Source organism: Acinonyx jubatus, chromosome B2 (assembly GCF_027475565.1).
Source record: "Acinonyx jubatus isolate Ajub_Pintada_27869175 chromosome B2, VMU_Ajub_asm_v1.0, whole genome shotgun sequence".
NCBI classification, from domain to species: Eukaryota; Metazoa; Chordata; class Mammalia; order Carnivora; family Felidae; genus Acinonyx; species Acinonyx jubatus.
In genome coordinates, this window is record NC_069385.1 from 117,853,449 (window position 1) to 117,877,078 (window position 23,630).

General features: G+C 43.7%; 1 protein-coding gene across 1 annotated transcript; it reads right to left on the reverse strand.

The window, feature by feature from the left end:
- Positions 1 to 20,444: 20,444 nt before the first annotated feature.
- On the reverse strand, positions 20,445 to 22,804 carry ZBTB9 (zinc finger and BTB domain containing 9). The gene is made up of 2 exons (XM_015073506.3): positions 22,515 to 22,804; positions 20,445 to 22,329 (listed from the first exon to the last, which is right to left on the reverse strand). Exon 2 carries the CDS (start codon positions 22,245 to 22,247, stop codon positions 20,823 to 20,825), a length of 1,425 nt encoding a protein of 474 aa, XP_014928992.3. The 5' UTR covers positions 22,248 to 22,329; positions 22,515 to 22,804; the 3' UTR covers positions 20,445 to 20,822.
- Between the last annotated feature and the right edge of the window lie 826 nt (positions 22,805 to 23,630).

The window sequence follows — 23,630 nt, forward strand, 5'->3', positions numbered from 1 at the left end:
GTTGTTCATACAAAATGTTCAGCATTGAATAAAAAAAGCCCCAGGCAGGGGCACCTGGGTGGTTCAGTTGGTTAAGGGTCTGACTTTAGCTCAGGTCATGATCTCCCAGTTTGTGGGTTCGAGCCCCACTTCGGGTTCTGTGCTGACAGTGTGGAGCCTGCTTGGGATTCTCTCCCCATACCCTCTCTCTCAAAAATATTAATATTAATATACTCCTCCTTATCCAGTCTTATATCCCAATCCCCTTGGCCCAACACCTTCAAGATCCCCATACCCAGGCATATTTTCCCAGTTACTATTGGTACATAATATCCAGATCCATGAATAAGTTCTTTTCTTCTAAAGTGGAGTCAGGATTTCCCCAGTTGGGCCATGATGAAAAATAGTCCAAATTACTGGCCTAGAAACCATGGGAGGCTGGGGGCAAATCTTGAGGAGAGCAAGTATCATCTTACAAGGCATCTGCCTCCACAAGTTTCTGAACATGTGGAAGCTGTTATCCTCCAACAAAGGGGAAATGAGATATTTCATTAGGTCTAGCAAGTTTAGGAAAAATCAGGGTTCTCAAGCATGTCCACACACTATCCCCATCCCAGGTACCAGAGTGTCATTCTCTCCTCATCAGGGCACTGATTTTGATGTAGGAGCCTTAACAGGGCTGTGAATTAAGCCTTCTCTATAATTCTGCTACTCTCACAAACAAGTCCTGTGCTTGGCTTTCAGCTCAATCTTCCCTCTAGCTGCAGAAGATGCAAGTCTTTCGTAATACTGCTGCTGCAACATTCTGGCTCTCACAGCTTACCTGAATTTGTGGCCTGTCGTTTTCTCCATCCAGCATATCAAGGGCACTTATAAGAACCTAAAAAATGAGGGTATAAAAATTTGTTCAGTAAACATCATAGTCAATAGTGAAACATTGAAAGTTTTCCCCATGGGATCAGATTTGAGACAAGAATGTTCACTATCACTACATCAATGTAGCATTGTAGTAGAGGTCCTAGCCTTTAGAATAAGGCAAGAAAAAAATAATTAAAAGGACTTGAAAGAAAAAACAAACCTGTCATTATTCACAGATGAAATAGGAAATCCAAAGGAATCTATACAGAAACTATTAGAATTAGTAAATTTAGTATGATCCCTGAATAAATATTTAAAAATAAATTGCACTTTTATATACCAGTAACACCCAATAAGAAAATCACATTTTTTTAAACACTTATTTATATTTGAGGGAGAGAGAGAGAGAGAGAGAGAGAGAGACAGAGTGTGGGCAAGGGATTGGCAGAGAGAGAGAGGGAGATGCAGAATTTGAAGCAAGTTCCAGGCTCTAAGCTGTCAGCACAGAGCCCGACACAGGGGAGCCAGAGTTGGACACTTAACAAACTGAGCCACCCAGGCACCCTGAAAATGACATTTTTTTAAAAGAACATTTATAATTACATAAAATACCCAGAAAAATATCTAACAAAAGATGTACAAGATCTTTACAATTAAAACTTCAAAACATCACTGAGAATAACACAAGAAAGGAGGAGGGACCTCTGAGGGCCAGCTCTTCCCAGAACCACCAAAAAAACCTCCCCAAACTGGTCAGAATCAACATTATAAAATTCTGGAAGGTAGTGAAAGGCTTACAGCAACCAAGTGAATGCTTAACCAGGAGAAAGTCCACTGTAACAGGGCAAGGGAGCTTTGAGGTGTTTTAACTTAGTCTTGCCCACTCTCTCCCTGGTATGGTGGCAGTCTTGAAGACGGCAGATTGTTTCCCAGTGTACCTGGTTCCAGAGGGAACAGAATGGACTTTATTCCCAAGGAATTGTGTTTGTTTGTTTTGACCTGACAGGGGTTTCTCTGAAGGATTGATGTAAGAGCTTTACCTTTGTTGCCCTATCTCAGAACTCTATCAGGGCAGAGAAGGTATGCAGAGGACATTCTTTAAGAATACTGAAAGACAATGTGGTGCCTGGGTGGCCCAGTTGGTTAAGTGCCAACTTTGGCTCAGGTCATGATCTCACAGTTTGTGGGTTCGAGCCCCATGTTGGGCTCTGTGCTGACAGCTCAGAGTCTGGAGCCTGCTTTCAGATACTGTATCTCCCTCTCTCTCTGCCCCTCCTGCACTCATACTCTGTCTCTCAAAAATAAATAAATGTTTAAAAAAATACTGAAAGACAAATGAACAAGCTGCTCTCTCCTGGGGTTATATATTTATAGCTGTTGGAACAAACAATAGACACAACAAAAACCTGGGAGGAAAAGCTAGGGAGATTTTGGGGGGAGCAGGGGTCATGAAAAGCTCTCATGTATATTGGAGAACCTTAAAATACACACACGTGTATGTCTGGTGCAGAATGTATGCTCGGAGAAGAACTGAGAAGACCATAGGAACTCATTTCTGGTTGGTCCTTAGGCTGAGTGCCAGCAGGACGAGAAGGCTAAGAAAGCCTCATAAATGGTTAAGCACTGAAGGAGTTACTGCAACCCAGAGCCAATGTGGAAAGACCTAGAGAGTAATTTTTCTTTCCTTTTCTTTTTTCATAATATTCAAGATGTCCAGTTTTCAACAACAACAAAATATGAAGCATGCAAAGAAACGAGAAAGTATGGCCCATTCACAGAAGGAGGAAAGGTAGACATCAATAGAGATAGAAATGATAAAAAGGAACCAAATAGAAATTCTGGAGCTGAAATGTACAATAACTGAAATTTAAAAATCCACTAGTGGGTTTCAACAGGTGATTGGAGCAGACAGAGAAAATAATCAAGAATAGGTCAAATGATCCAGTCTGAGGGCAGAAAGAAAAAAATATGAAGAAAAATGAACAGAGCCTAAGACACTGTGAGACACCATCAAGCATACTAAGATATGCACAACGAGAGTCCCAAAAAGTAGGAAAGGGGCAGAAAGAATATTTGAAGAATTAATGTCTGACCCCCTCAAATTTGAAAAAAAGACATGACTCTGCATATCCAAGAAGCTCAACAAGCTTTAAGTAGGATAAACTCAAAGAGATCCACATTAAGACAAACAGTCAAACTGCTGAAAGTCAAAGATAAGTAAAAAATTTTGAAAGCAGGAAGAGAGAGGTGAATCATAATGTGCAAGGGGTGATCAATAATTATTAATAGCTGATTTGGGGGGCACCTATGTGGCTCAGTCAGTTAAGCATCTGACTCTGGATTTTAGCTCAGGTCATGATCTCATGGTTCATAAGATCAAGCCCCAAATCAGCCTCCTTGCTGACAGTGTGCTCCCCTCTCTCTCTCTCTCTCTTTTCCTCTATCCCCCACTCCCCTACTTGCTCTCTCTCAAAGTAAAGAATAAACTTAAAAAAATTTTTTTAATGTTTATTTTTTTTTTGAGAGAGAGAGAGCATGAGGAGGGGAGGGGCAGAGAGAGGAAGACACAGAATCAGAAACAGGCTTCAGGCTCTGAGCCCAGCACAGAGCCCAACGCAGGACCTGAACCCACAAACCATGAGATCATGGCCTAAGCCGAAGTTGGATGCTTAACTGACTGGGCCACCCAGGCACCCCATGAATAAAATTTTAAAAAAAATAGCTGATTTTTAATCAGAAACCGTTGAGGACAGAGGCAGTGGGATGACATAATTCAAGTGCTGGGAAAAAACCTGTCAACCCAAGAATTCTATATCCAACAAAATGAATCCTTCAAGAATATAGAAGAAATTAAGACATTCCCAGATAAAAGCTGATGGAGTTTGGGGTGCCCCATTGTGCATATGTTAGTTTCTGAAATATGACACTGAAAACACAGGCAACAAAAGACAAAAAATAGATAAATTGGACTTCATCAAAATGTAAAACTTTTGTGCATCAGACACTATCAAGAGCATGAAAACATGACCCATAGACTGGGAGAAAATACTTGCAAAAAAAATGGGAGAAAATATTTGCTAAATATATATATATATATATATATATATATATATATATATATATATATAAAGGGTCTAGTATCCAGAATATGTAAAGAACTCTGACAACTCAACAACCAAAAGACAAACAACACAACTTGAAAAATGGCCAAAGTGCTGGTGGAAATGTAAAATGGTGCAACTGTTGTGGAAAACAGAACAGCAGTCCCTCAAGAAATTAAAAATAGAATTACCTTATGATCCAGCAATTCCACTTCTGGGTATACAGTCAAAAGAATTGAGGGGCACCTGGTGGCTCAGTCAGTGGAGCATCTGACTCTTGATTTTGGTTCATGTCATGATCTCACTGTGCGCTCCAGCCCCATATCAGGCTCCAAGCTGACATTGCAGAGGCTACTTGGGATTCTCTCTCTCCCCGTCTCTGTCCTTCCCTGGCTTGCGTGCATGCACATGCCTGTGCACACACATGCATGCGCTCTCTCTCTCTCTTTCTCTCTCTCTCAAAATAAATAAAAACTTAAAAAAAGAGAATTGAAAACAAGGGCTCAAACAGATCTTTGTACACCAATGTTCCTCATAGCATTAGTCACAATAGCCAAAAGGTGGAAACAACCCAAATGTTTATCAATGCATGATTGGATATACAAAATATAGTATATACATACAATGAAATATTATTCAGACATAAAAATGTATGAAATACCAATACATTCAACAACATGCTAAGTGAAATAAGCCAGACACAAAAAGCTATATGTTGTATGCTTCCAAAATATGAAGTATTTAGACTGGGCAAATCCATAGAGACAGAAAGCAGATTGAAGGAACTGCATAGATGAGAAAATGGAGAGTAACTACTTAATGGGTAGAGAGTTTCTGTTTGGGGTGATGAGAAAAATTCCTGGAGCTAGATAGTGCTGATGCTTTCACCTCTCAACACACTTTATCACTTCCAATATACACGTTTCCCTGTTTTTTTTCCCAGCATCTTAGATGTACTTCACACCACTACATTACTTTAAAACAGTTAAAATGGTAAGTGTTATGTGTATTTTTTTCAATTTTGCTTATTTTCTGGGTAATAATAGTCTCAAGAACCTTTCTCTTCATCAAATGTTTGATCCTCTTGAAAAATTTTTGGTCTTTGAGCTTGAATATGGAGCTTTACTGCATCAAAAATACAATTTTCTCGTTGTAGTGCTTTGGGAAGTTCTTCCGAAGAAAACTGAATCCAATCCGTGCCTCTGTGAAATCCAGTCTCTTTGTCAAAGGGTACAGTACACTTTCATACGTGGCCAGAATGTGCAGTGTTCTCTCAGCTCTCTTGAGGCCACTGTCTAGGGAAGTTTTCTGCAAAAGCCACAGCGGGCTAGTACTCGCTGCGGCTCCACAGCACCCCTCACTACTGAAGCCATCATCTTTTTTTTTTAATTTTTAAAATTTTTTTAATGTTTTTATTTATTTTTGAGACAGGCAGAGACAGAGCATGAACAGGGAGGGTCAGAGAGAGGGAGACACAGAATCTGAAACAGGCTCCAGGCTCTGAGCTGTCAGCACAGAGCCCGACACGGGGCTCGAACTCACAGACCGCGAGATCGTGACCTGAGCCGAAGTCGGCCGCCCAACCGACTGAGCCACCCAGGCGCCCCAGCCATCATCTTTATTATGTGCATTTTACAACAATAAAAATTTCATAGAAATTAGTAAAGACTACCAGAGGCCTGGGTGGCTCAGTCTTGAGTGTCAGACTCTTGACTTCAGCTCAGGTCATGATCTCGGGGTTCGTGGGTTTGGTCCCCACGTCAGACTCTGTGCTGGCAGTGTGGAGCCTACGTGGGGTTCTCTCTCCCTCTCTCTCTTCCCCTCCCCTGCTCATGCATGCACTCCCCCCTCTCAAAATAAATAAATAAACTAAAAAAAATCAGTAAAGATGAAAAAATGTAGAACTATATAATATTCATAGATTGGAAGATTCAATATTATAAACATATCAGTTCTTCCTAAATTGATCAACAGATTCAAGGTAGTCACAAGCAAAACCCCAGCAGGTGTTTTGTGAAAAGTGTCAGATTGAATCTCAAATGTATGGAATTGCAAAGGGCAAAGGCTAGCACATACAATCTTGGAGTAAAAGAGCAAAGTTAGAGACCCTATACTAATAGACATCAAGACTTACCATAAGGATATTGTCATCTTTAAGACAGTGTGGCATTGGTGCAGGGACAGTTACCTGTTTTCTGTATCAATTCCTCACATTAGAAAATGAAAATGACCACAGTGGGGCACCTGGGTGGCTCAGTTGGTTAAGCGTCTGACTTCGGCTCAGGTCATGATCTCAGGGTTTGTGAGTTTGAGCCCCGTATCAGGCTCTGTGCTGACAGCTCGGAGCCTGGAGCCTGCCTCAGATTCTGTGTCTCCTTCTCTCTCTGACCCTCCCCTGCTCATGCTCTGTCTCTGTCTCTCAAAAATAAATAAACATTAAAAAAAATTAAAAAGAAAAAAAAGGTTAAAAAAAAGAAAAGAAAATGACCACAGTGGAAAAACTGTCAAGAAAGCAGGTGAACCTAGGGAAACATGTATATTGGAAGTGATAAAGTGTATTAAGAGGTGAAAGCATAAAAAGATATATGCATGCACTTGTTTCCTTTTTTTTTTTTTTAAGATTTTTTTAAAAAAAGTTTATTTATTGAGCCCAACGTGGGCTTGAAGTCATAAACCATGAGATCATGACCTGAGCTGAAATCAGTCAGATGTTTAACTGACTGAGCCATCCAGGCACTCCTAAGATTTTATTTTGAATCTCCACACCCAACGTGGGGCTCTAACTCACAATTCCAAGATCAAGAGTCCCACGTTTCACCAACCGAGCCAGCCGAGCGCCCCCATGCACATGTTTCCACTTACTGTGAATACCTTATTTCCTGTGTGAGAGAAAACGACAAATTATTAAAGCGTTGTTCATTCTGGAGAGCTTTACCGTGTGTCTTCCAAGAAACACATTCAGCTGGAAGGAATAATGCTGGAAGGAACTAAGTTGGAGGAAGAGCAGTGTTATGGACCGAATTCCATTCGCCCCCATTCGTATGTTGAAGCCCTAATGCTCAGTGTGACTGTATTTGAAGATAAGGTCTTCAAAGAGGTAATTAAGGTTAAATTAGGTCATAAGAGTGAAGCTCTAACCCAATATGACTGGTGTCCTTATAAAAATAGAGACACCAGGAGTGCCTGTACACAAAGAAAGACCACGTGAGGAAACCAGTGAGAATGGTAGCAGAGACTGCAAGCCAAGGAGAAAGGCCTCAGGAAAAACCAAACCTGCTGGCATCTTGATCTTGACCTTCCTGTCTCCAGAACTGTGAGAAAATAGACACCTGTCATTTAAGACACACGCCCTGTGGTATTTTGTAATGACAGCCCTAGCACGTTAATACAAGGAGCCACTAATATTTGACGAGAAGTCTTTGAAGGAAACTTTATTTATTTATTTATTTATTTTAAAAGTTTTTATTTAAGTAATCTCTACACCCCACATGGGGCTTGAACTCACGATCCCGAGAGCAAGAGTCGCATGCTCTTCCCGCTGAGTCAGCCAGGTCCCCCTAAAGGAAATCTTAGATCATGTAGACAGAATGATCACTGTTGCTTATAAGAGATCATGATCATGACAAGAGCAGAAAAATCACATTCAAAACGCAATTTCCAGCATAGTGTAGGGTAATCAGAAGCTGCATAACACAGGCAAAGGGAATGTGACACTTGCCCATTAAAAATGGGCAAGTTTCTTGTCGTGCTTTGTCAATACTTTCGGAGGACGATCCACAACCATCCACTTTTGAAGACTCATTGCCAAGGAAATGAGCAGCTTCCACCAGCTTCTTGGATCCGGACATGGATGAAGCTCAGACATTTACTGTTTCACTCCTTCTGAAGTCCATTCTTTTTCAGCTTCATCCACCACTAAACAGCAACAGTGACTACAACCTCCTTATTTCCTTCTCATCTCCAACCTCACTCAGGAGACCCTGCGATTTCAGTAAGCATGTTTTATTTTATTTTTTAATTTTTTTAATATTTATTTATTTTTGAGAGAGAGAGACAGAGTATGAGAGGGGGAGGGGTAGAGAGAGACAGAGGGAGACACAGACTCTGAGGCAGGCTCCAGGCCCTGAGCTGCCAGCACAGAGCCTGACACAGGGGCAGGGCTCGAACCCACATAGCACGAGATCAGGACCTGAGCCAACGTTGGAGGCTTAACCGACTGAGCCACCCAGGCGCCCCAGTAACCATGTTTTAAAACTTGCCTTGCTTATTTCACTCTTGGCCGAGTGTTGTTTGCCTCCATTATGTGTCTTTAACATATCATTTCACTGTTCATTTACATTATAGTATGTATTTGTTGAAGTTAAAAGGAAAATGTTGGTATCCTATGTTACTGCACAAATAAACTCATTAATGAGTTAATTAAGTGTTAAACAAGTAGCTGGTGTTTACATTAAGCAGAAAAACCTGGTTGACTGTTATATATATATTTTTAGAGTGTTTCAAGCGCTGAGGGAAATTGGTTGAGGTTTTAAATGTGCTGGGAATACTTTCTTTTTTTTTTTTTTTAATTTAAAATAATGACATACAGGCTCCCACTACCTAAAAATTCACTATCCAACATGTTTTTAAGAATGGATTCTTAAAAATTCTCTGAGGGATGCCTGAACTAGAATAAAAGTTACTAGGATGAATAAAGTCATATAGTTATCATACTGCTGTATAGTTAATGCTGCATTTCACTAGAAGACACCCATGATTGGGGCGCCTGGGTAGCTCAGTTGGTTAAGTGTCCAACTATTGGTTTCGGCTCAGGTCATGATCTCACAGTTTGTGGGACTGAGTCCTGCATCGGGCTCCACGCTGAGCCCGGAACCTGCTTAAGATGCTCTCCCTCTCCCTCTTCCCCTCCCCCACTTGTACTCTCTCTCTCTTCCTCTCAAAATAAATAAACATTAAAAAAAAAAAAAGAAGACACCTATGATTAACCCTTAGTGATGCTGAGATTGAATGCCTAGATTAGGATTGCAACATATGATCACCCGATTTATAGTTAATGATTTCCCTCTTGAAACTAGGAAGTAATCTGCATGGTGTTACTTTGGCTCTATATGAATTTTTACAATAACTAATCCTCTATTGGTTTTAATGCCAATTGATAATCCTTGCCTGAGTCAATAGTTTTGTTGGAGTTTATGAAATTATGTTTTTTTAATTCTTTTATTTCGCTTACTTGTTTAACATTCCGTGAATGTTCTCTTCATTATCTAGAACTATTCGGTTATCCTAAAATAAATTTTTACTGGAAGAGCAAAACAAATGCTTAATATTTTCCCTTTAATTACCAACTTTCAAAGTAAGTTGTTCTTTTTTGTTTGTTTGTTTATTTTTGAGAGAGAGACAGAGCGCAAGAGGGGGGTTCAGAGAGAGAAGGAGACACAGAATCCAAGGCAGGCTCCAGGCTCTGAGCTGTCAGCACAGAGCCCGACTCGGGGCTTGAACGCACAAACCGTGAGATCATGACCTGAGCCAAAGTTGGACGCTTAACCGACTGAGCCACCCAGGTGCCCCAAGTTGTTCTAATAGCTGCCTTAGGGGCACCTGGGTGGCCTGGGTGGCTCAGTCGGTTAAGCGTCCAACTTTGGCTCAGGTCATGATCTCACGGTTTGTGCGTTCAAGCCCCGCGTCGGGCTCTGTGCTGACAGCTCAGAGCCTGGAGCCTGCTTTGAATTCTGTATCTCCCTCTCTCTCTGCCGCTTCCCTGCTCATGCTCTGGCTCTCTCTCTCAAAAATAAACAAACATTAAAAATTAAAAAAAAATATAGCTGCCTTAAATGATAATAAATGAGCCTCCTTGACTACTCTCATTTTGGGTATTGTTATAAAATAATGAATTTTCATTGATTCAGTGTGTTCAATACAATTAGTATTTTTCTATGTTTATTTTTGAGAGAGAGAGAGAGAGAGCCAGTGAGGTAGGGGCAGAGAGAGAGGGGGACAGATGACCCAAAGCCGGCTCTGCACTAACAGCAGTGAACCAGAGGCAGGGCTCCAACTCACAAACCGTGAGATCATGACCCGAGCTGAAGTCAGACACCCAACCAACTGAGCCACCCAGGTGCCACAGCCGTTATTCTTTTAGTTGTTCAGAATGTCATAACTTTGTTCAGTGGGGACACCTTCACATGGGCTCCTGTGTCCAGCTTTCTTGTTCTTAACACAAAAACATGTCCCAGGCACACCTTGAAAAATGCCTGTTTTAGACCTGGAATCAGCAGTTTCCTAAAGAAACCATACTTTCATTTTGTTTGTCTTATTTTTCACTGTTAGTCTTTAAAAATTTTTTTTAATTGAAGAATAGTTGACATATAATATTGTATTCAAGTGTACAACATAGTGATTCAATATGTATATACAGTACGAAACGGTCACCACAATACGTCTATTCCCATCTGTCCCCATACAAAGCTGCTACACTAGTATTTACTATATTCCCCATGCTGTCCAAGGCCATGCTTTGTTTGAATGGGGGATGGTATTAGAGATCATAACATGGGCACTAGGGCTGCTCATTGCTTCTAACCCATTTCCATGGACAGAAACAGAAAAATACATATTTCAAAACTCATGAATTCATACTGAGTTTTCATTTTTCACATTGGTATGTTTTCACTTCATTCCTTCGGTTACATATCTTTTCTCTTGTCCTAAGAATTCTGATTTCTTACATTAATATAATTTCTTGTGTCCTTTAACCTATTTATAAGAAAATACTATATTTTCAAAGTTCTATTACTGGTAATACTACAAACAATAGAACTTCTGAGAAAAGTTTACATTTTAAGAGAGTTTAGGGGCACCTGGGTGGCTCAGTCGGTTGAGCAGCCGACTTTTGCTTTCGCATCAGGTCATGATCTCATGGTTGTGAGATCGAGCCCCGCATGGGGTTCTGCACTGACATCCATCTCCACCCTGGGCATGGAGCCTGCTTAAGATTCTCTCCCTCTCCCTTTGCCCCTCTCCCCTGCTCGTACTCTCTCACTCTCTCTCTCTCTCAAAAATTTTTTAAGAGAATTTAATATTTAAGCATTTAAAGTTTAAAAACAGGAGTGCCTGGCTGGTTCAGTCAATAGAGCATGCCTCTCTTAATCTCAGGGCTGTGAGTTCAAGCCCCACGTTGGGCGCGGAGCCTACTTAAAATAATTTTTTAAAGTACATTAAAATATTTTAAAATAAATAAAGTTTAAAATTATAGCTGGAGGTTTTTTTGTCTTTAGAGTACATCCCCTTAAGGTTGTAGTCTTTAGAACTCATTCTCTCTGTGATTATGTTGCCAAGTTAATATGGTTTAATTCATTTATTCTCAAAAGAATTTCTAAAATCTCTTATTTTTTGATTATGTAGTGGAATTACATGATTCAAAGTACACATAGAGGAGTCAAGTACATGTAGCCTTGTTTCTTTTTTTTTAATTTTTTTTTAATGTTTATTTATTTTTGACAGAGAGAGAGAGACAGAGCATGAGCGGGGGAGGGGCAGAGAGAGGGAGACAGAATCTGAAGCAGGCTCCAGGCTCTGAGCTGTCAGCACAGAGCCACGATGCAAGGCTCGAACTCACAGATCGCAAGATCATGACCTGAGCAGAAGTCAGACACTCAACCAACTGAGCCACCCCGGCGCCCCCACGTAGTCATGTTTCTATCTTTACCTCAACTTCTTTCCCATATTTACTGTTTTCTTATTTATTCTAGTAGTGCTTCGCTTTGCAAATATAAGCAAATACACCTTTCTTATTTCCTCCCCACCCTCACTGTCTCATACAAAACATAGGATATTACACTTTGCTTTCTTTCATCCAACAAAATATACTGGAGATCTTTCTACATCAATACATTGAGCAATTGATGGTTTTAAGAGTCAAGCACAAAGTTTTATTAACTTGGACCAGCACACAAACCAGAATTGTGTTTGTAATATAAAATTTCTGATTAGACATCCTTAAAGTGTTTAGCAATTCCCCAATTTATTTCTCAATCTTTAAAAAAATAAAACTGGCTTATAGGGGTGCCTGGGTGGTTGAGTTGGTTGAACGTCTGACTTTGGCTCAGGTCATGATTCATGGTTTTTGGGTTCAAGCCCCACGTAGGTCTCTGTGCTGACAGCTCAGAGCCTGGAGCCTGCTTTGGATTCTGTGTCTCCCTCTGTCTCTTCCTCTCCCTTGCTCGTACTCTGTGTGTGTGTCTCTCTCTCAAAAATAAATAAACATTTAAAAAAAAAACCATAAAAGTCTCTTAGAGAACAAACTGAGGGTTGATGGAGGGAGGTGAGTGGGGATGGGCTAGATGGGTGATAGTTAAAATAAGGAAGGCACTGTTGTGATGAACACTGGGTGTTGTATATAAGTGATGGACCACTGAATTCTACTCTTGAAACCAATATTGCACTGTATGTTAAGTAACTAGAATTTAAATAAAAAAATTTTTTTAAAAGGAAAAAGGGAACAAATACAAAAACTATGATCCAAATAAGATTCTCACATTATGATTGCTTAATAATATGTCTTTTAAAATCTTTTAGGGGGCACCTGGCTGGCTCATTTGGTGAAGTGTGTGACTCTTAATCTTGGGGTCATGAGTTTGAGCCCTTCGTTCGGTGTAGAGATTACTAAAAAAATAAATGTAAAAAGCATAAAAATTTTGTTTAAACATGAATTTGTTGCATTAAAATTTTTTAAGTTTATTTATTTTGAGAGAGAGAGAGAAATCAGGAGACGGACAGAGAAAGAGGGAAAGAGAGAGAGAGAGAGAGAGAGAGAGAGAGAGAGAGAGAGAGAGAGAATCCCAAGCAGGCTCCGTGCTGTCAGCACAGAGCCTGTTGCAGGGCTTGAATTCACAAATTATGAGATCTTGACCTGAGTCAAAATCAAGAGGCAGATGCTCAACTGACTGACCACCTAGGTGCCCCCAAGACATAACATCTTTTAAACTACAGGTTTCCCTCCTTCCCCCTTGTCCCTTTGCAGTTTTTCTTGTGAAAAAAATGGGGTGTTTTTTTCTTAGAATTCCTTGCAGTCTCAGTTTTGCTGACTACATCATTGTGGTGTGGTTTAACATGTTCCCCTGCCCTCTGCATTTTCTGCGAATTTGTAGTTAATATTTTGAGGCTTGATCACATCCACGTTCAATATTTGGGGCCAGACTAATTCATAGGTGGTGGTGGTGGTTTTCCATAGAGGCACATATGGTCTGGCTGTTTCTTTTTTGTGGTGTTTGCACTGATGCCCAATGCCTAGATCCATTAATTCATTCGTGGTTCATTCATTTTTTTTTAATTGTGGTAAAATACATGTAACATAAAATGGACCATTTAAACCATTTTCTTTTTCTTTTTTTAAGTAGGCTTCACACCCAGCATGGAGCCAAATGTGGGGCTTGAACTCATGACCCTGAGACCAAGGTCTGAGCTGAGATCAAGAGTAACACACTTAACGGACTGAGCCACCCAGGTGCCCCCAAATCGTTTTCAAGTGTACAGTCAGGAGCAATAAGTATGTTTACAGTGCTGTACAATTGCCACCTTCTATCTGCAGAACTTCTTTCCATCTCCCCAAACTGAAACTCAGTATCCATGAAACAGTAACATATACTGCAGCAAAGTCATCAAAGTTGTTGAATCTCGGGTAATGTCAAGCTGCTATATACACTTCCTGCACTATTAGAAGTTACAACAAACAGCAAGATCTCCATTCCCACACAGATTTGCAGCATATATTATTTCTGAGCTTGAACCACAGTTCCAGCAGTGTTTTTCAAACCTCAATGCAAGTGCAAAGAAAATTTCTATATTTCATTTAATTGTGCAATTGAGGAGTTTCCACCTAATCTTCATTTGGATGTGACTAATCCAAGATGTAATGACATGATAAAAGGCAAGTATCAGGAGAAGAATATAATAGAATTCTATAAATGCCTTTCAGGTGATGAATATGCTCAATTAAAATTACATGCTCTTGGATTAATATCAGTAGTTGGCGGTACTATCTGTGTGAAGACATTTTCAGAGATGAAATATGTAAAATCTCATTACAGATCAGCATTAGCAAATGAACATTTGCAACTGATTCTGATGACAGGGAACACTAACTTTGTACCCCAGTTAAAGCAGTAGACCTGTATTACCAAAAAAAAAAAAAAAAAAAAAAATGTACTCAATCATTATACTTTGAGTTCTGTCAGGAAAAAAAACCTGTGGCAATTTGTTTTCTTTAATTTCCATGTACTTATATAATATCCTTGATTTTGCTTCTTGGCATGCAAAGCCTAATATTTACTATCTGATCCTTTATAGCATAAGTTTGCCAACCCCCGGTCTAGAAGAACATTGGACAAGTACAGCCAGCTGCTTCTAGCCATTCAGATAAAACCCTTGATCCACTCCCAAGTCCTTCTACTCCTGTCTTCCACTCATTAAATGGCCTAATTCAATTAATCAAGACAAAACTCTAGGGGTCTTCCTTGATTTTTTACTTTCCCACAATCTCTATATTAATCTGTTAGAATGTTCTTGCGTTGGTCCTACTTCCAAATGTAATAATAGCTTTTAATCCATCTACTTCTCTCCATACCTGCTGTTTTTATCCACCTCTTGTCTGTGCTGCTGAAATAGTCTAATTGGTCTCCCTGCTTCCACTCTTGCCCCTAATGATCCAATATGCCCTCTGTAGCTGGAGGAATCTCTTTAAAATGTTAAAAGGCCATTGCTCCTCTACTTTAAACTCTTTATTGCCTTCCCATTGCATTTCAAATACAATCCAAATTCCTTAACGTGATCTGAAAGGCTCCATATAACCCAGTCCCAGCCCACCTCTTCAACCACATCTGCAATGGACCGAACGTTTGTGTTCCCCAAAAGTTCATGCACTGAAATCCTAACCCCCCACTGTGATCGCATTAGAAGGTATGGCTTTTGGGAGGCGATTAGGTCATGAAGGCAGTGCCCTTATAGAGAACTTCCTTTCTCTTTCCACCACATGAGGACATGGGAAGATGACCATCTATGAACCAGGAAGCAGGTCCTCAGACAGAGTCTGCTGGCACTTGATCTTGGACTTACCAGCCTACAGAACAGTGAGAAGTACATTTCTGTTGCCTATAAGTCACTTAGTCTGTGGTATTATTATGGCAGACCCAACAGACTAAGACATCTCATTCCTCCCCAAGTCCACTGGTTTCCTTGTCACACATACCAACCTCGTTCTCTCTCTTGGCCTTTGCATCTGCTGAACACTGTACTAGAACCATTTCCCCTGCCCTGCTTTGCTTGTCTGGGTCTTTCCTCTCCTTTGGAATACGAGATCAATGTGTACAGTAGGCCTTCCTTTTGTGGCACACTCCCCCTTATTACCGGTTCATTTTCCTTTAGAGCACTGAAATGTAATCTTATGAGGGCAAGCACTGTCCATCATGCCTAAAATAGTACCCACATATAATGGGTAATAGTGGATAATTGGCATATACTTACTGAAAAGGAAATGCCAGGAAAGTTTCATGACAAGGTGAAATAAGAGCTAGTAGAACACGCAGCAGCAGTCCCACCTGGGCCTCATGGTCAGATTTCTAAAGAAAGTGATGTGTCAGCTGATAACTGAAGAGAGAGGGAATTAGCCCACTGAAGACTGTTTCCAGGTAGGTAACTATTCTAGGCAGAGAGATGAGCACGATGAGCAGAAAAAGCAGAGGCCCGGGGGAGACATGAACGGCAAGAGTGCAGTAATAGGGAGATCATTTGGACTCCATCAAAGAGCAGGAGGTTTAAGCTGGAGAGCTGGCGAAACAGTACTTTATGCTTTAGCGAGAACACTGTGGCCATAGTGTGTGTGGAGATGTAGAGAGAAGCGAGACAAGACAGGAGGTTGCAGTAACAGTAAAAGAATGCATCGATTTGAAACATTCAGGGGATGGCATTGGTAGGACAGATATGGGAGGTGAGACAGGTGCCCAGGAACACTTCCAGGTCTCAGTCTTGTGCATTTAAGTGGATGGGGGAGCTTTTACTAAACCCGGAAACAATGGAGCAGCTGACTTGAGCTGGGGTAGAGTATTTTAGGCATGCTGAGCTTGAGAGGTCTATGAAGTACCTACATAGCTGGTTTAAACATCTGCCTCTCAAGGTGATAATCCTGCCCTTCTCATCAGTGCCAGGTACACAGCAGGCCTTGTTGCTGAAGGAAGGAAAGAAGGAAATCTAAGTGGGTCTGGGGGTCAGGAAAATTGGAGATATAAAATTAAGCGTCATCAGTATTTAAGTGGTTTAACTCAGAAAAGTGGATAAAAATCACCCAGGAATATATAAAGGTGGAAGAGGGCGAAGAGAACCCTGAAGAACTCTCACCTTTATGAGAAAGGTAAAAAATAATGTTCACATCTAATCCTTACTGAGTACCGTAATGTTTCATTTCCCCCTCAGTTGAAAATACTTTCCCTTTATATATGTGACCCTTCCCTGAGAGCACTGATCCTGGTAAAGGTGTGGGGAACTAATGTTCTCACTCATAATAACAGCTAACATCTATTGAGTTTACCGAGTGCAAGGCATTGTTGTAAGCACTTTACATGTATTAATTCTTACAAACCTGCAAGCACGATTAAATGCTAATGAGGAACTCCAGACAGAGAGTGAAGATAACTGGACAGAGGGGACAATTAAAAGAGCAAGGGCTCTGGGAAGGGGGCTAGCCTTGGACAGTAGTAGGGACACCTCTTCCACTACATGGAGGAATGGACAGAGGCAGAGAAGTAGGCTTTTAAGTTTTAAATCTTTAAACACTTAAATCTAAATGCTTAGATCTAAATTCCAAGGCTGCTTGGAGTTTATTTTCCACTTGGTGCAAGGCGCATGGTTACAGGGTGTAAGGAAGGCTTGCCTGTGGCTTGGATAGTAAAGACTGGGGTTCTGTCAACTTCCTTTTTGGTGTTTTGCTGTTTTGTTGTAAAAGAAACCAATCACTTCTGCTTGAGGCAGCCTGTCTAGCCTAAGGGGAGGGAAGGGGTTCTGAAGAGCCTAGCACCTCCTGGTGGTGGCCACTCAGGATTGGGGCCTGGTGTTGGCTCTGCCAGGCTGGCCACCAGGCTGCTTCTTCATGGCTTCCAGAGTCAAGTCACAGGTGATCGTGCCATTGGAGGCCTGGGGGAGATTCCAAGCGTGCTGGGGACTCCAACACTGTTAGCCATGAACTACTTTGGGAGAGGGGGCTTCCCAAAGAAGCGTGCCCACCAGGTCGGCCCTGGGGAGACAGGGGTGGTGAGGGATGGCTTCCCCAGTACACTGGGCAATTCCACAGAAGCTGTTACTGGAAGTGGAACCCAGGTGGCGCTGGTAATAGTCGTGGGTGGCCACGAGTGAGTGAGCTGCTGGAGGGATGGTTGCCATGCTGTCACTTGTGGCCTGGTGGAAGCTTCTGTGCAACCCCTTGTAGGCTTGGGCCCGCGATCCTGGGTGCCAGGGACTGAGACGCTAGGCCAGGGAGTCCATTTACATAGGAGACCGAGGAAGGCTGCTCCACGTGCACGGCGAGGGGTCTACATCCAGATCTTTTGTTATGGAACTTGTTTTTTGTGTAATTCCTAATGACTTAAAAACGATAAAACTCTAAGATGGCATTTTAATTTGCTTGCAGTAGTAATAACAAAGTTCTATGGGGACTGAGGAGAGGGAGGAAGCAATTCTGCCGTAAGTTCAGAGGGCAGAGGTGGAAGTTGGGCAGATTCACCATTTCTTGAATACCTATTAACTGCCAGGGGTATCTGACACCTTAAGGATCCCAAGATGGGCAACAGGTGAAGATTACCTGGGGTGGGCCTCTGTTCCCCTGGGCTGACTAGCACCATTCCCCACTCTTATTCCAGTACCTCAATTTCCCCTTGAGGATTGCACATGCCCACTTTGTTGCCTTGATGGAACATATGTTCAGGGTGCTCTGGCCAGAGGGTGGACCTGAGGCTCAGAGTTCTCTTCCGGGAATTTTTATCTTGAGATAAGTAACACAAGAAATAAGGACTAGATTGGGGTGCCCTGGTGACTCAGTTAGTTGAGCATCTGACTTCAGGTCATGATCTCACAGCTGGTGGGTTCGAGCCCCAGGTCGGGCTCTGTGCTGACATCTCAGAGCTTGGAGCCTGCTTTGGATTCTGTGTCTCCCTCTCTCTGCCCCTCCCCCGCTCTCTTTCTCTCCTTCGAAGATATTAAAAAATAAAAGATAAAAGAATTCTTGGATCATCCCAAAACATACGACCTACAAAAATCCTCCAGGAATTCCTGCTCCCTGAACGCCCAGGGCTTATCCTTATCCAGGTCTTATCCTTCCAAAGGCTGGTCCTTGAGCCCTTCCTTCCATTCCAGGAGCCACCCCACATACTTCCAGATTTCTGTTTTAATAAGGTTAGTCAGAGCCAGCTTCCCTTGCTTGCAACCAAAGGATCCTGCTCAATAGATACACAGGTGTGCCTCATTTTATTGCGCTCCACTTTATTGCACTTTGTGGATACTGCACAAACTAAAGGTTTTTTTTACAAACTTGAGGTCTGTAGCAATTCTGTTGAAAGCCTGCAATTAAAGGTCTGGAGCAAGTCTATCGGCACCATTTTTCCAACAGTATTTGCTCGCTTTGGGTCTCTGCATCACATTTTGGTAAATCTTGCAATATTTAAACTTTTTCATTATTAATATATTTGTTATGGTGGTCTGTGATCAGCAATTACCACTTATTGAAAATTCAGATGATCATTAGCATTTTTTAGCAATAAAGTATTTTTTTAAAGGTATGTACATTTTTTTAGACCTCATGCTACTGCACACTTAACAGGTTACCATAAAAACATAACTGTTATATGCACTGAGAAGCCAAAAATTTCATCTGACTTGCTCCGTTGCAGTGGTCTGGAACCGAACGTGTGATACCGCTGAGGTATGTCTGTAGTCACCTACAGAATGTGTGCCAAAAGAATGGCAGGTGGGTGGGATTGTAACTGATCCAAGATTGGTAGCCCTCTCCCTGACCCCCTTCCCAATGTATTCACAGTCCTTACCATGGGGATGGTACCATGGCGTGGCTCTTTAGAGGGGCTGACAGATCACTGCTCGAATTCACCTTCTCAGCCATAAAGTCACATTTTTCAGCCTCTTCTGGGTGCCATACCCAGTAAGATTTTAAGGAACATGCCTTGGGGAAAGCCATCAATCCTGGCCCTACTGTTCTAACTTCAATTCACGTTCACCGTTTCAACATCATTGCAGCCACCCACACCGTCACTATACTCTGGTACAGAGTGATCTTTGTGAAACCTCTGCTCATCTGCAAGAGGTCTTCTCTCAGCTTCCTTTATGCCACTACAGTAGCCTGCACTGCCCCCTTTGATGGATGTGTCATACTACATTGTCATTTTTGTCTAGCTTTGGTGGTAGCTGTGAACTTTTGGAGGTCAGGGTATCAGGGTCTAGCACAGTGCTATGCACTAAATGTAGAACAAACCAAACAACCAAATGTTATCGATGATACAAAAAGTCAGGGGAGAGTACAGGTAAAGATCATGTGAACCAACACCTTCAAAAGTAAGAAGACAGGGAACCAGTTAGGAGATATATACCACCTTACAAAAAACAAAAATGACCAGTTCACACTCTGAAAGATAAGGGAACTTACTAGAGATCATTCAGTGGCAGGTCAAGGCCTAGAACCTGGCCCACTGAGGTCGAGGACAATGATCTCTGCACCAATGTGAAACCATCCCATTCTTCCCCCATCAACATAGCCCTGCTGCATAAGGAACACATTCAAGTTTTTGCAACTGTTTTCATGCTGTCTCTCCCAATAAATTACTCAATCCAGTCCATTGTCAGCTTAGATTTCAGGGCAAAGTTTATTTGAAGAAATTAAGTAACTGTGAAAATCTCCCCATTCCAGTATCTACTCTTCTCTCTTCTCTCTCTCAAGGGGCTATCGTGTGAGTGGGATGGAAAGGAAGAGCGTGTGGTCCTACTGTGCAGTTACTCTCCAGCCTTCTGTATGCGCTGTCTCAGCCTCTGACCACAGACACTTGTTCAAAACAGTGGTGCTACCCTGAGAGCATTTTAGGTCGGTGGCCACCTCCTGAGTTCACTGGTCACATTCCAATCACTGTGATCAATATATGGGTGATCAGTGGTGGACACAGGTAAACAAGAGGCACAGACTGTTGAGGGAATACCCTCTGTTAAAAAGAGGGTTCTAGGAATGACACCTGGAATGCTCAAGTTTGTTAAAGTGCTCAACTACCACATTAAAAATAGAAGTGTTGGGAAGGTGAGAGAGCAAGTTATGATCTGAGGAGCTTCTGGAAAGATCTAACAAAAGAAAGCACATAAAAAGAACTCTACCTAAATCATTTCAGCAATGACAAGGGCGAAAACACAGAGCTTATTAGTTTTGGAATCACTAGACCTTAGAATCAAACATCCCTACGTGGAGACCATCCCTACGTGGAGACCAGCTCCTTTAACTCCTCGTGGAGACCAAACATTTAATCGTCACGTCTTTTTGCTCTCTTTTCTCAGCAAACTCTTAATCTGAAATCTGGTTTACTGTATGAAAGGTCTATTATGGGCAAGTGATCAAATTATGTATGCCCTATACACCACCTTCTGATGGGGTGGTTAGCAAACCTTGAGATGAGAAAACTGAATTCCCGAATCTGACAGGTCGACGCCCACACTTAAGAACAAGATGTCCAAGATATATCTATTCTCTTGGCATGATTTCAAGATCCGAGAGTGGGGTGCAATGGTGGTGAGGGGAAAGTGTCCATCAGCAGCAGTGGCTCTCCTGCACTAGAAATTAGCGCATGGCCTCAGCAGTCAGTTGTAAGTCCAGTGAGCAGTGGCCCAGCCCTGGCCCTTGCACAGGTCCCGATGGCGAAGGAAACAGGCATGGACTCGGAACCGACGGCCGCAATGGGGGCAGGCATGCAGGGCTCCAGCGTGGGTCTTCATGTGCTCCGTCAGATGGTGCTTCAGCTTGAAGCGCTTATTGCAGACGCCACAGCCAAAGGGCCGAAGGCTGAAGGTCAGCATGATGTGACGGTCACGCTTTGGCTTCACTGCAAACCGCTTCCCACACAAGCAACCAAAGCGTTTTCCATCTGCGGGGGGTGTACCTCCTAACTTCACAGGCCCATGCACAGCCTGTCCTGCCCCCCCAGGTCCCCCACCCCCTGAGAGGATTTCATTCCCATGAAGATCCACTGGTTTCCAGGATGGACCCCCTCCTCCTCCTCCTCCATATGTCGCCCCTGCTCCCGAGGGCAGCAAGAACCCCAGCTCTCCATTCCCTTCAGCGTCTCCTCCAGGAAACACTTTGGTCTCCTCCTTTGCTCCTCCAGATTGAGTTCCACCTGTTGATATCTCTTCTTTAGGCTCAGAGGGCTCCTGCTTAATGTAGAAGACTTTGGGGGGTAGTGCAGTATGAGGGGCAGGAGGCTCGAGGGGTGCACTCTCGCCCTCTGGAACCCTGCGGGGCGTAGTGGATACGGGCAGTGAGTGAGATCCATGAGGGCAGGGAAAACTCCCTGATACTCTCGGGGGCTGAGGAGTCTGGGAGGGTGCTGTTGATGCCTGGTCCTCCTCCTCCTCCTCCTCTTCTTCCTCCTCCTCCTCCTCCTCTTCCTCAACTTGAATCTGTAACACATCGCCCAGTTCGCTCCCCTCCCCTAAAACGGGGCTCTCGGTAGAAGTGGAAGACTGAACTGGGGTCTGGAAAGGGGAAGAGCGAATGCACCAGCCTCCTGGAGAGGATGTGGTGGAAGGAAGTGTGTGGTAAGAGGTCGCCCCCCGGGCTGAAATTCCACCACCTGAGTTTTCTAGTTCTCTAAGAATCTCTGAGCACTGATCTACTACTTGCCACATCTGCAGGCCACTGGCCACGAGGAGGTGGGCAGGGAGAGCATCCAGTGGCAGACGGAGGCGCCCGGAATAAATGAGCTGGAGCAGCCCCTCGAAGGCATCGGCTTCAATGACGCTGGGCAGAGTGAGACGTGGCGCATCCCCCAGAAGAAGTTTGTCATGGAAGTAAGGAGAGGCAGCAGCCAATACTGCTTTGTGAGCCCTAAGTTCCCGGCCCTGCACCAAGAGGGACACATCACAGAACTTGCCCTCTAGCCTGTGGCGGTTCAGGGCTTCCAGCAGCAGGGAGCTATGCTGCGGGAACTCGATCTGGATCGTCCGCGGGGCTGGGTTGCAGATCGGGGAGGGGGGGACGGGAGGCAAAGGCGTCGAGGTATCCATATGGCCTCCTCAGAAAGAGAGATCCCAGAGGATCGAATACGGGAGATGAGGGGCTGGGGGCGGAGCCCACGCGGGACGAAGGCTGTGGAGGAAAGAGACGGGGGTCACAGAAGCTCTGGGTAAGGGGAACCACGTCTCCTCACACAGCACTCGCCTCCCCAACCCAACATGTGGAAACTTTGCAGTCAGTGGCGATTTCCGCAGATCAATCCCGCGCACTCCCCCACCAAGGAAATAAGAACTAAACAACCACAGCAAAAGACCAACCGGGGTTTAACTTCCAGGGCCTGTGAAGGAGGATGAGGAGGTCCTTCCAGCCACGCGCCTGACCTCGCCGGCCCCCGACGGCTCCTGCCCTCCGCTGCGCTCCTTCTCACGGTGCCCTGAGAGCCCGGCTCCCGGGAAGCCGCGGCCACCGGGAGACCTTGAGTGACGGCCGAGAGGCCCTTCCCGCCGCCACGCCCCCGCCGGTACACACGCGGCTCTGGACCACAGTGCCTTTGCGGCCACCTCGCAGTCCCAGGCCGGAAGCCACCGCCTTCCCGCCGGACGCCAACGCCGGGTGGTGGGCGGTGCCAGAGCCGTAGCCAATCGGAGGGCAGTGGCCTAAAAGCCTCGTGTTGATTGGTTGCGCGGGCGAGAAGGCGGGGCTAGCAGGAGGTCGCTGGCCCCTACGCGGCTGCGGATGGGGTGGCCTCTACTGGGGGAGGACCGCAAGCCAGACCTCCGGAGAGCACAGCTCGGAGGGAGGGGGGAGACTCAAAAGTCGTAGGGTGATTAAATGTAGCGCCCGTCCCCCGGTAGGTGCTGAGAAGGCGAGTTTAATTCGGTACCTACTGTGCGGGCCACGTACTGTCCACACATCTCCTTGTATCCTCCCCCAGCCCTGGAAGATAGATGTCGCGATCCTCAGTTTTCTTGGGGGAAACCGAGGCTGCCAAGTGACGGGTCTGGGATTGGAACTCAGATTTGCTGAGGCACCAAGTTCTTTCCTCCATTCCGTACGGTAGCATTTTAACCAGCAATTAAATAAACCTTATTTCTAGGTGATCACTAAACGTGTGTGTGTGTGTGTGTGTGTGTGTGTGTGTGTAACATAACTTGGAATTTATCAGATACTGTTCCTGTTCCTTGGCCTCTTTACTCCTTCGGGTTAAGTGGAGCAGTGCAGAGGAGACCTAGATTGGGTAAGCTTGGCCAGTGCAAACCCCCTGCTCAAAAACACAGTAGTCTCATCGCTGGGTGGGAGAGAGATTCTGGGGAATACCGTGGCATCACGCAGGGATATAGTTTCTTCCAGCAGGTCACCTTCCTATGAAAAAGCAGATCCCGTCACTTGCTGGTCTGTCTGGAAGTCGCAGCTTAGGAAAATCAGTACAGCGA